Source organism: Sphaerodactylus townsendi, linkage group LG04, assembly GCF_021028975.2.
Source record: "Sphaerodactylus townsendi isolate TG3544 linkage group LG04, MPM_Stown_v2.3, whole genome shotgun sequence".
In the NCBI taxonomy this organism is placed as follows: Eukaryota; Metazoa; Chordata; class Lepidosauria; order Squamata; family Sphaerodactylidae; genus Sphaerodactylus; species Sphaerodactylus townsendi.
This window is the reverse complement of record NC_059428.1, coordinates 2,118,376-2,131,552: the sequence shown is the minus strand read 5'-3', so window position 1 is coordinate 2,131,552 and position 13,177 is coordinate 2,118,376. Positions and strand designations below refer to the sequence as shown.

Sequence of the window (13,177 nt, the reverse complement as noted above, 5' to 3'; positions counted from 1 at the left end):
AGTGCTAATTTCAAACGGGCCGCTATTCTGGGATCCATGCCCTACGAGGAGGGACTCAGGGAGCTGGGGATGTTTAATTTGGCGAAGAGAAGGTTAAGAGGGGTCATGAGTGCACAAGGTAATCTGGTTTACCAGATAAGCCTCCATGGCTCAAGTGGCAGAGCAGGGAATCAAACCTGGTTCCTCCAGATTAGAGTGTGTAACCTCTATCTGTGGGTTCTGTGGGGCAGAACTTGGAATGAGTTTGCAACGACAAATTTTAAAAAACAAAACGGGTTTACTTTCTTAACATATAACATCAAACATCAACATTTAACATCACACTTCAAGGTCCTGTTCAGGTTTCATTTCAAGTCCTTCTAGTTACAGCCTTGTAATGCCAAGTCCAATTCTCCTTTGCAAGTGGGTTGGCTCCTGAAGACTCCAAGGGCTTGGTGCATTGCAGGATCTTCGCCGATGATGAAGGTTTCCAGGAGAACTCTCACCCATTACAACCACAAAAAGAAACCCTTAACAAGGTGTTAAGGGCTTATACAAACCAAGGTCCGAAGTCTGTGCCTTGTCTCCCTCCTGGAACTATTAGATGAGCTCTGCAATCCTTACAAGCTTTTAGTCTCCACCCCTTTTTGGGTCAACCCATTCTGAGCATGGGGGGTTACAAGTGCACCTGCTCTGAACCACTACCCCACGCTGGCTCTCACACATAATCAACAGCATAGTAATAGAAACGCTCACCAGAAGAGCCCCAGTGAGGGTTTTCTCGTTTCGATGCCCGTGTGGCCCACACAGGATCTCTCTCTGGCCCCTTCCATTTGATCCGGGTAGATTTGGAGCCAAACAGCCATTCGATCTTCATTTGTTCAGCCGCCTGTCGGGCCACTTCCCAATGGCCACCCCCTGGTATTGCACCCGCAAAAAAAACAGAGGCAGCATCAGCAAAACTGGTTCAAAACAGTCTTGGGTTAGTGTCTGACACCACAAACAATAGCTTGTTTGTGAAGAAGAAGAAGAAGAAGAAGAAGAAGAAGAAGAAGAAGAAGAAGAAGAAGAAGAAGAAGAAGAAGAAGAAGAAGAAGAAGAAGAAGAAGAAGGGGGGGGAGGAGGAGGAGGAGGAGGAGGAGGAGGAGGAGCTTGATTCATATCCCCCCTTTCCCGCAGGAGACTCAAAAGGCTGGGATAACTTTGCCTCTTCCTCCTCACAACAAGCAACTCCTGTGAGGTGGCGGCCTGAGAGAGCTCTCGAGAAGCTGTGACTCAGCCCAAGGTCACCCAGCTGGCGGTGTGGGAGTGTACAGGCTCATCTGAATTCCCCAGATCAGCCTCCACAGCTCAGGCGGCAGAGCTGGGAATCAAACCCGGTTCCTCCAGATTAGATACACGAGCTCTTAACCTCCTATGCCACTGCTGCTCACAAGGCATCTGCATTGCACAGGCTCATCTTCGGAGTGCGCCTTTCAGCCGGCCAGCCGTCCTGCCCGTCGGGTGCCCCTTGCCTGCAGCAGCTGCTGATGGAGGGCTTCGGCACGTGAGGCCTCATATCAGACCCTCAACCGGGTAGGCAGCAGCTGTTCCTGAGCCCAGTTCAGGGTATGGGGTTATTTTCCCCGCCCCACGCGGGACTGGAAAATGGTGGGCCGCCTCGAGATAAGGACCCGCTATGTCCCCATGGGTGGTACGCCTCTGCTCTATTGACATGTGAGAGAGAAAGCTGAGCTCCTGGGGTATCATCAGAGGTGGGATCCGGCAGGTTCTCACAGGTTCCCGAGAGTAGGTTACTAATGATTTGTGTGTGCCGGAGAAGCTACTAATGGGTGATTTGGCCACGGGATTTTTGCCTTAGTTACGCCCCTCCTCTCAGCAGTAGCGCGCAGAGCTTGAAGCAGTCTAGCAGGAGGTGCACTGCATGCGGGCGTTTTCGGGCCTGGGCGCGGCATTCGCTTCCCGCCCAAGGGCCGGTGCAGCGGCTGCGGCCCTGCCACTGCTCCGCCCAGGAATGCTCCCTGCCCCGGCCATGCCCAGCCACGCCTCGCCGTACCCTCCTCACCCAGCCCCACATGCGCTACGCCACAGTTTGAAATCGCCACCACCTCATGGGAAACTCGTTACTGTGGGCTCTTTGATCCCACCACTGTGTATCCTCCTCCTCTTTCTTCCGTCCTTCCCAGAAGTCACTAGGGCAGTTTGGCTGGAGAATCGACCCTGAGCAGATACGAGGATACATCACCTTCTTCATACTGGGGTCGTAAAAGGTTTCTGGCTGGGAAGCAGTTGGTGGGGTGGCAGTTCCCATCGTCCAGTTTATAGATTCCCCTGGTGCCCATGGCGTCGTTCCAGCCCTAAGGGACAAAATGGAGAAACAAGGCCATGTGATTCACCTGTCAGTATTTTCCCACAAAGGAGACCCAAGGTGGCTTGCAAACTCCTTCCTTTCCTCACCCCACAACAGACACTTTGTGAGGCACAAGAACATAAGAACAAGCCAGCTGGAACAGACCAGAGTCCATCTCGTCCAGCGCTCTGCTACTCGCAGTGGCCCACCAGGCCTTTGGGAGCTCACCTGCAGGAGGTGAAAGACTGTACTATCTGAGACTTTTAAGGAAACAACAACTGAATGGAAAACTCCTGGTGTCCTTTTACCGCTGTGCTATAGAGAGTGTCTTAACCTACGGTATCTGTGTATGGTTCTCCCGTTGCACAGTGGCAGATAGGAAGGCGCTCCAAAAAGTGATCACTACTGCACAGAGGATTATCGTCTGCCCTCTCCCCTCCTGGGAAGAACTCTATAATTCCCGAAGCCTGAAGAAAGCCCAAAATATTCTGAGAGACCCGTCTCATCCAGCACACTCTCTTTTTGAACTGTGTCCATCCGGCAGATGATACAGGTCTATCAAAACTAGGACAAAGAGGCTTAGAGACAGCTTCTACTCTAGAGCTGTGGCGATGCTGAACTCTGCGGCTTCATGTTGATGTGTTTGGGGCTGTGTAGGGATAGGTGGAGGAAGGGGAAAGTGAGGATGGGGTATGAGTCTGGAATTGTGTGCATCGAGGAATGCTGCTGTAAATTTTGTTGTGCATGCACAATGACAATAAAAATGCTTATGCTTATGCTTAAAGCAATGGCCTTCTGCTGCTGCTGCTGCTCCTGAGCACCTGGTCTGCTAAGGCATTTGCAATCTCAGATCAAGGAGGATCAAGATTGGGAGCAATAGATCAGTGGTGGCAAACCTATGGCACAGGTGCCAGAGGTGGCACTCAGAGCCCTCTCTGTGGGCACGCACAAACAGAGTCACCCCCATCCCCCACATACACATCTAGGCTGGCCTGGGCCACTGGGCTCGATTATTAGCATTAAACGTAAGACCTAGTTTTGGGGAAGCAGTGTAGGTAACCCTGTTAAGCGCTGTTAAACCCCACTGATTTTCATGTGAAGAACTAAAGTTCGATCCTTTACCTGGGAGTAAGCTCAGTTGCTGGCAATGGGGCTTGCTTCTGAGCAAACCCTCCTAGGGTCGTGATTCACCAGTTGGGAGAGTTGAACGGTTTCTTCAAAGCAAAGCCACCGACAACCACCAAGCTTGCTCCCGAGTAACGCATGCCTCTGATCCAACCGTTTTTTTAAAAACTAAAACCTCAGTATTCAGGTTAAATTGCCGTGTTGGCACTTTGCGATAAATAAGTGGGTTTTTTGGGTGGCAGTTTGGGCACTCGGTCTCGAAAAGGTTCGCCATCGCTGCCATAGATCGACTTCTCCTCCATAAAGGTGGGGCTGAGAGAGTCCAGAGAGTACTGGGACTGGCCCAAGGTCACCTAGCAGGAGGAGTGGGGAATCTAATCTGGAGAACCAGATTAGAGTCCACCACTCACAAGGAGGAGCAGGGAATCAAATCCGGTTCTCCAGGTTAACGTCCACCCCTACGCCGCCCTGGCAGGCCTCGAAAGCCCTTTGCTAGGGTTGCCGCGAGTCAGTTGCTTACTGAAGCGGCTTCGCTTCAGAGATCTGACAAGATCGGGCTATACTGTGGAGCAAACCTAACACTCCGCACCAAAACACTAAACCTCTCCTATTGCTTATGTATTTCTGTGAAGATTATTTCAGGAGAGTAGCTGTACTTGTCTACAGGCCAAGAGCAAGGTTCAAATTCAGCTGCGCCTTAGAACAGGGGTGTCAAATGTGTGGCTTGGGGGCGAGATCCAGCCCCTTATCAGCCCCGCAAGCCAGATGACAACCACCTATTGCTCCTGATATGGCCTAGCAAGGGGGGGGGGCGGACTGTTTCGACTCAGCTGGGCTCTCTGGCCTGATAAGGCCCCTCAAGGTAGACACCCCACTCGGCTGAGGGTTCGCCTATCTGGGCATTCGCCACCACTCCCACCAGTACCACCCCCAGGTCTGCCCTGACCAAGTAACATTTATGTCACATAAGAACATAAGAACAAGCCAGCTGGATCAGACCAGAGTCCATCTAGTCCAGCTCTCTGCTACTCCCAGTGGCCCACCAGGTGCCTTTGGGAGCTCACCTGCAGGAGGTGAAAGCAATGGCCTTCTGCTGCTGCTGCTGCTGCTCCCGAGCACCTGGTCTGCTAAGGCATTTGCAATCTCAGATCCAGGAAGATCAAGATTGGTAGCCATACACTGACTTCTCCTCTATCAATCTGTCCAAGCCCCTTTTAAAGCTATCCAGGTGAGTGGCCATCACCACCTCCTGGGGCAGCATATTCCAAACACCAATCCCACGTTGCGTGAAGAAGCGTTTCTTTTGATTAGTCCTAATTCTTCCCCCCCAGCATTTTCAATGGATGCCCCCTGGTTCTAGTATGGTGAGAAATAGAGAAAAATTTCCCTCTGCCAACATTTTCTACCCCGTGCATCATTTTATAGACTTCCATCACAAATGAGTTTGACATCCCAGCCATACAGATTAACTGGATTTTGGGGGGCTGAAGCTTTCGAGAGTCAAAATCTCCCTTTGTCAGGTACAACCGGGAGTTTTCTACTGTGAATGAGGGGATGAGTCATAAGGGAGGATGCTTATGTCAGGACAAGAGGAGGAGGAAGAGGAGGAGGAGGAGGAGAAGAAGAAGAATTTGGATTTATATCCCCCCTTTCTCTCCTGTAGGAGACTCAAAGGGGCTTACAATCTCCTTCCCCCCCCCAACAAACACCCTGTGAGGTGGGTGAGGCTGAGAGAGCTCAGAAGAACTGTGACTCGTCCAAGGTCACCCAGATAAGCCTCCACAGCTGAAGTGGCAGAGCGGGGAATCAAACCCGGTTCCTCCAGATTAGAATGCACCTGCTCTTAACCATTACCCCCCTGCTGCCCCTGCTGGATATTTAGGCTGAATGTTTAGGCTGAAGGGCAAGGTTTGTATCAGACTGTACGTATTGAGCATGCTTAATAGGCTAATGCGTATTAACTTCTCCTCCTGCTCTGCCGACAAACTGTATTATAATGAACATACAGGAAGAACATGTATATGTAACATATTAAGGAGGAATATGTAAATAGGTGGACCGGAAAGCTGTGGCTCTAAGTACCCTTAGCCAATGGGGGGACAAAGAGGGCGTGGCAAATTTGGGAGAAGGAAATAAATGTGCAGTAGATGTACTTTTCGGCGGAGTCTGTTCATACGGGGGGGGGGGGGCCTTTCTTTGCAAAGAAAGCTACTTAAAACTCTCTTCTGCTGGCCTGATATTTGGTAAAGAAATGTTGGGCAGCACAGCGCTACTGGATTCAAATCTAGCTATTATTATTTCCGCAGTCCTGTGTTGTATCACAGAAACCTTTACTGCTTTGCTTTAAGTGGCGGCGGTGGCTGAAATTGAAACAGTCCTTATGCCAAATCCAAAACCTTTATTAGGCATAAAACCGGTGTGTGTCAAGAATTCCAAATACAACAAGAAGGTCATTATTGCACAACTTGCAGTACACAGAGTAAAAATATAGCAACAGCTTCAGAGATTTCAACATTAGAGTTATTTAGGAGCTCAGCCATTTTTACCTTATCAGAAAGGAGCATAAATCCTGTTGGTCATACAGTTCTCAAATCAGTTCTAATGTTGTATTTTGAACAGTGAAGCAGAATATGAGAAAGTGAATCAGTTTTATCAGGACAAAATTGACAGCAACGCTCATTTTGTGGAATATTAGAGAAGCGACCTTGAAGATGTACTGACGGAAAAGAGTTACACCTTGCTCTAGTCATGACCCATCTGCAATTGTAATTAACATGTTGTTCCAGGCATATAGCAGGGCTAGATTGCTGAGGGATAATCCCAAAGAATATTGGAGAGCAAGAGCTTTGCGCTTTGCTCAGGAGAAATTGATATTCTCGACCAAATAATCTAGTCTTTAAGAAATGGTAAATCTCCGGAGCGGTGAGCATTTGTAGGGCCTCCCAAGAGAAGCCCAAGGAAAAGATCTTTTTTTCAATATGTAGCCACCATTTCGAAAGCTGAAGCTCTCTCATTTCTAACTGGGACAAACTGTTGGGGTCAGTGCAGAAACAAAGACGCAGCCAAAACTTAAAAGTTACAACCCATGCCCTTGTTTCTAATAAATGCTGCCCTGATTCCAAACAAAGAACACCATAGGGGACACAATGCGGGGTGCCAAAGATCTTATATAGCAGGGGTGGGCAATTATTTTTTCCATGGGGCCGCATAAGAAACAGAAAATATTGCGGAGGGCCGGGCCAAAAGGCAGGGGGGTGAGGCGCTTTTGAAAGCCCCGCAGAAGCCGGCAGCCAAGGCAACCGGCTTCTGTGGGGCTTTCAAAGGCGCCTCGCTCCCCAGCACGGCAGGGGGGCCAGTCAGGGTCATCCGGCGGGCCGGAGGTGGCCCGCAGGCCGTATAATGCCCAGGTCTGTTATATAGGAAATTGGATTGAAAGCGTTCCAATTTCCGGTGCCATGCTTGGATCCAGATGGGGGTACCATACAAAAGGTAGTGGGCAGCCTTAGCGTTAAACACCTTCAACGCTGCTGGTTTGAACGGTCCTTATGTTTGGGGAGAAAAAGGCAAAGCTATTTCAATTCCGGCTGCTGCTGCTGCTGCTGCGCCTTGATGTGCCCCCGTGATGTCTTTGCTCAGCAAAGCAGCACAGGTTTTTGTGACATAACACAGGGCTGCTTTCCCAGCGCGACCAGCCCTTGCAGAGCTCAAAGCACTATGGGGGAAGATCAGCAATGAGAGTAACGCATGGCAAAGTGAGGGTTCAAGTCCAGGTCCGGCCATGTTCCAGCAGCCCCCCGCAGAGCCAGCCACGGCAAACCAGACCCTCAGACGGCTCGAAGGGCCCCACGACCAGGATGAAAGTAAGCAGAGGCGACAGCAGGGGTGGGCTAAAAGGTCACCCAGCAAATAACCAGGGCTCCAGTCGGCCACCCGAGGTTCAGTTTCCTCTGAAAGCGGATGATGGCCAACTCTGAGGCTGGGGATTTATTTATTTATTTTATTATGGGATTTATAAGCCGCCTCACCCCCGAAGGGCTCGAGGCGGCTCACAAAATGGCTGCACTTTAAGCAACAATCAGCAAAACATTTCAATACAAGAATGCAGCTTAATTCATTAAAAACTTAAAAGCTTTAAAAACTTAAATAGCAATTACAGTTACATACCAGTTAAAACAACAAGGCGCCCGATCTAAAGGCCAGCGGAGGGAGGGGATAGGTAGGACCCAAGATGGAGACCAGGGCCCGACCAGATGGAGAGCAGCGGCTTCAGTGGGGGGTGATAAAACCGCGGCCAGCCCCACAAAGGCCCGGTGGAACAGCTCAGTCTTACAGGCCCTGCGGAACTCACCAAGGTCCCGCAGGGCCCGGACAGCTGGAGGTAGAGCATTCCACCAGGCAGGGGCCAGGGCCGTAAAGGTCCTGGCCCGGATCAAGGCCAGCCGCACCATCGCAGGGCCAGGGATCTCCAGCAGCTCTGCCGCCGCTGAATGCAGCAGCCTATTTGGGACATAAGGGGTGATGCGGTCCCGTAGGTATGAGGGCCCCATGCCGCGTAAGGCCTTAAAGGTCATCACCAACACCTTGAAAACGATCCGGAACTCCACTGGGAGCCAGTGCAGGCAGCGCAGCACAGGGGTGATATGATCTGAGTAACCACCACCTGTCAAAAGCCGGGCTGCCGCATTCTGGACCAGCTTCAACTTCCAGATCAGTCGCAAATTTCCTGTAGGTTTGGGGACGGAGCCTGGGGAAATTGGGGGTCGGGAAGGAGAGGAGCTTGGCTAGGGTGGTCAGATCCAGGTTGGGAAATTTGGGGGTGGGGGCTTGGGGAGGGGTGGGATTTCAGTGGGATATCATGCCCGAGTCCACTGTCCAAAGCAGCCATTTTGTACTCTGAGAATTGGTGCTGAAATCTTTAAAAGATGGATGGACGGACAGGGCAAGGTGGCAGGAAGAAGCACAAATGATTCCTAACCAGAATTACCAGGCCCTGGACTGTTCATAAGAACATCAGAACAAGACAGCTGGATCAGACCAGAGTCTATCTAGTCCAGCTCTCTGTTTCTCGCAGTGGCCCACCAGGTGCCTTTGGGAGCTCACCTGCAGGAGGTGAAAGCAATGGCCTTCTGCAGCTGTTGCTTCCGAGCACCTGGTCTGCTAAGGCATTTGCAATCTGAGATCAAGGAGCATCAAGATTGGTAGCCATAAATCGACTTCTCCTCCATAAATCTGTCCAAGCCCTTTTTAAAGCTATCCAGGTTAGTGGCCATCACCACCTCCTGTGGCAGCATATTCCCAACAGCAATCATGCGTCGCATGAAGAAATGTTTCCTTTTATTAGTCCTAATTCTTCCCCCCAGCATTTTCAATGGGTGCCCCCTGGTTCTAGTATTGTGAGAAAGAGAGAAAAATGTCTCTCTGTTAACATTTTCTATCCCATGCATTATTTTATAGACTTCAATCATATCCCCCCTCAGACGTCTCCTCTCCAAACTAAAGAGTTTGGAGAGAAGACGTCTGACGGGGAATATGATTGAGGACTATAAAATTATGCATGGGATAGAAAATGTTCAATAATGAGAGGGTGTTCAGATTATTTCCTTATTACGAAACATCATCAGCAATAAGTGTTGATATTTCTATTGCCAGAACCATTTCTATTGGTATTTCTGTTGCCATAAGCAGCAAAGCGCCCTCCATTATACCCCAAGTCACACAACACGTCCCCTGACTACCAGTTCGCAATGGGGGATGGCACCACACCTTGTTCCACAGTCCGGAGACGAAGAAAACTCCCCCCTTGGGGTCAAAACAGTCTACATTCCACACTACTGACAGAGCTACAACAGCAAAAAGGATCCCACCTCCTGGCCAAGAGATATGGCAGAATCAAACCAGAAATTAGTTGATCACGATAGACAGAAACCAGTTTTATCTGCCCCCGTCCCAGTCTCTTATTTTCCCTGTTTGGTACCATTGATTCCTAGGAGGTAAAAAGTTGTAGGATTTATTTGCAATGAGAGAAGAACCTAACATTCAGTTCCCAGGTTCTTACTAGCAACAATCGTGTGAGGGACGAGGGACGCAGCCTATCTCTGCACCCTTTCGCGTGCTCCAATTGCAATGAGAAAGGTGGCTATAAAGGGAAGAAATTGATAAACAATCCCAAGACTAGGTGTTATTGTGCCTTCAAAACAGATGTTGGCAGGGATGGATTCCAGTTTTGAATGTCCCTTCATATAAAAACCTCCAGGCAGGCAGAAATCTAGCTCTACAGGGAGAAAGGGTCTCCCTGTTTCTCTTTGGTTGAGGCTGCTGGCTTTCTCTTTGCAGGGAGCCTTTTCAAAACGTAGCTTCCCCTTTGCAGTCTCAAGTGGCCCGGTCCATTTCACCTACCTATTCCTCCTGCAATGGGAACCAGAGAGGCCATTCAGTGAATTACGCCAGCCCCCCCCTGGGTCCATGGTTGCCAAATCTGGACCGTGAGAGTTTCTCTGCAGCTGCCATTTTCCCCAGGGTACGGTCTGGAGATCAGCCACCATTCCAGAACTGCACGCCTCACCTGGAGGTTGATAGTTTGCTCCCTCTGCCCATTTTATTCGTACCAATTACAATTTTGTCCTGCTTTTTTCCCCTCAAGGAACCCAAGCAGAGGTGGGATCCAGCAGGTTCTCACCAGTTCCCGAGAGGGGGTTACTCATTATTTGTGTGTGCCGAGGGGGGGTGACTAATGGGGTCCGCTTTTCCGTCTCCACGCCCTCGCCTCCCCGAGAGGCATCCTGCCTTTGAACGTGAAGATCCCATATAGCAATTGCGACTAATAATGTCACTCCCTGAACTGGGTTAATCCCTTCCAGGTCCTGCAATTCATTGATTCTCAGCCTTTCGTACCTTTTATCTCACCTGTCTCTATCAAAGAACCTGCGTGTTTCACCATTGCTGTGTTCAGATTTGTGAGTTATGGCATTTTCTATAATGTGATGATGATTTAGAAATGACCTGGTGCAAAAATTTGGGGGGTCGTGGTGGGGTGGCTGCCCATGGGTTTTGCCCAGGGCTCAGGTTTGCCTAGGTACGCCTCTGCCCCCTTTGCTGAGGGGGGGGGGCTGGCGAGGGAACTTGTTACTAAAACTTTTGGATCCCACCACTGAACCCAAGGCACCATAAGTCGGCATGTCCCAATTTTATATTTACAACAACCCTGTACGGTAGGCTAGGCTGAGACGGAGTGGCCCAATTTTATATTTACAACAACCCTGCAAGGTAGGCTGGGCTGAGACGGAGTGGCCCAATTTTATATTTACAACAACCCTGCAAGGTAGGCTAGGCTGAGACGGAGTGGCCCAATTTTATATTTACAACAACCCTGCAAGGTAGGCTGGGCTGAGACGGAGTGGCCCAATTTTATATTTACAACAACCCTGTAAGGTAGGCTGGGCTGAGACGGAGTGGCCCAATTTTATATTTACAACAACCCTGTAAGGTAGGCTAGGCTGAGACGGAGTGGCCCAATTTTATATTTACAACAACCCTGCAAGGTAGGCTAGGCTGAGACAGAGTGGCCCAATTTTATATTTACAACAACCCTGTAAGGTAGGCTAGGCTGAGACGGAGTGGCCCAATTTTGTATTTACAACAACCCTGTAAGGTAGGCTAGGCTGAGACGGAGTGGCCCAATTTTATATTTACAACAACCCTGCAAGGTAGGCTGAGCTGAGACGGAGTGGCCCAATTTTATATTTACAACAACCCTGCAAGGTAGGCTGGGCTGAGACGGAGTGGCCCAATTTTATATTTACAACAACCCTGTAAGGTAGGCTGGGCTGAGACGGAGTGGCCAAATTTTATATTTACAACAACCCTGCAAGGTAGGCTAGGCTGAGACGGAGTGGCCCAATTTTATATTTACAACAACCCTGTAAGGTAGGCTAGGCTGAGACGGAGTGGCCCAATTTTATATTTACAACAACCCTGTAAGGTAGGCTAGGCTGAGACGGAGTGGCCCAATTTTATATTTACAACAACCCTGCAAGGTAGGCTAGGCTGAGACGGAGTGGCCCAATTTTATATTTACAACAACCCTGCAAGGTAGGCTAGGCTGAGACGGAGTGGCCCAATTTTATATTTACAACAACCCTGTAAGGTAGGCTAGGCTGAGACAGAGTGGCCCAATTTTATATTTATAACAACCCTGTAAGGTAGGCTAGGCTGAGACGGAGTGGCCCAATTTTATATTTACAACAACCCTGCAAGGTAGGCTAGGCTGAGACGGAGTGGCCCAATTTTATATTTACAACAACCCTGTAAGGTAGGCTAGGCTGGAGCGGAGTGGGCCAATTTTATATTTTACAACAACCCTGCAAGGCAGGCTGCTGGGCTGAGACGGAGTGGCCCAATTCTTATATTTACAACAACCCTGTAAGGTAGGCTAGGCTTGAGACTGGGAATGGTGGCCCAATTTTATATTTCTACAACAACCCTGCAAGGTAGGTTGGGCTAGGCTGAGACGGAGTGGGCTCCAATTTTATATTTACAACAACCCTGTAAGGTAGGCTAGGCTGAGACGGAGTGGCCCAATTTTATATTTACAACAACCCTGTAAGGTAGGCTAGGCTGAGACGGAGTGGCCCAATTTTATATTTACAACAACCCTGTAAGGTAGGCTAGGCTGAGACGGAGTGGCCCAATTTTATATTTACAACAACCCTGCAAGGTAGGCTAGGCTGAGACGGAGTGGCCCTACTTCTTATATTTTCACAACAACCCCTGCCAAGGGTGGGCTAGGCTGAGACAGAGTGGCCCAATTTCTTATATTTACAACAACCCTGCAAGGTAGGCTAGGCTGAGACGGAGTGGCCCACTTTTATATTTACAACAACCCCTGTAAGGTAGGCTGAGGCTGAGACGGAGTGGCCCAATTTTATATATTTGGCTAAACAACCCTGCAAGGGTAGGCTAGGCTGAGAGCGGAGTGGCCCAATTTTATATTTTACAACAACCCTGTAAGGTAGGCTAGGGCTGAGACCGGAGTGGCCCAATTTTATATTTACAACAACCCCTGGTAAGGATTACTGGGCTAGGCTGAGACGGAGTGGGCCCAATTTTATATTTACAACAACGCTGCAAGGTAGGCTAGGCTGAGACGGAGTGGCCCAATTTTATATTTACAACAACCCTGCAAGGTAGGCTAGGCTGAGACGGAGTGGCCCAATTTTATATTTACAACAACCCTGTAAGGTAGGCTAGGCTGAGACGGAGTGGCCCAATTTTATATTTACAACAACCCTGTAAGGTAGGCCAGGGTGAGACGGAGTGGCCCAAGTAAGATTGATGGGGTGGGGTTGGGGGGTCTAAATCCAGGTCTAGGGAAATGCATATATTGAATGGGGGTCTGAGCAAGGGGGGAAGGAGGGTATCGAGAAAGTCACGGCAAACCATAGAGTTCTAGGTCCTCCAATGGCTAGAGGGGCCGCCCCGCCCCAATTGGTAGGGACCCCTCTTTCCCCCCACTTTGGGGGAGATTCTCCCGCCTTCCCCCCCCCTTCCCCCCCTCCCCCATCTCTCCCACCTTACACACGCGCCGCCATCTCGGCCTCCCCCTCGGTCGCCATGACAACGAGGACGCGACTCTCCAGGGGTGCCATGGAAACTACATTTCCCGAACGCCCCCGCGGCGCGGAGGCCTTTCCCCCCTCACCGTTCATCCCGCAATGCCATTCTACG

At 50.0% G+C, this 13,177-nt stretch overlaps 1 protein-coding gene across 1 annotated transcript in view; it reads right to left on the bottom strand.

Moving 5' to 3' along the window:
- XRRA1 (X-ray radiation resistance associated 1) overlaps positions 1-13,158 on the bottom strand; it is a 50,137-nt gene extending 36,979 nt beyond the window's left edge. The window contains exons 1-3 of the mRNA XM_048492966.1: positions 13,032-13,158; positions 9,218-9,321; positions 2,220-2,336 (exon numbers count right to left, since the gene is read on the bottom strand). Coding sequence (XP_048348923.1) covers positions 2,220-2,336; positions 9,218-9,321; positions 13,032-13,158 — 348 coding nt within the window. The remainder of the gene's footprint in view (positions 1-2,219; positions 2,337-9,217; positions 9,322-13,031) is intronic.
- Between the last annotated feature and the right edge of the window lie 19 nt (positions 13,159-13,177).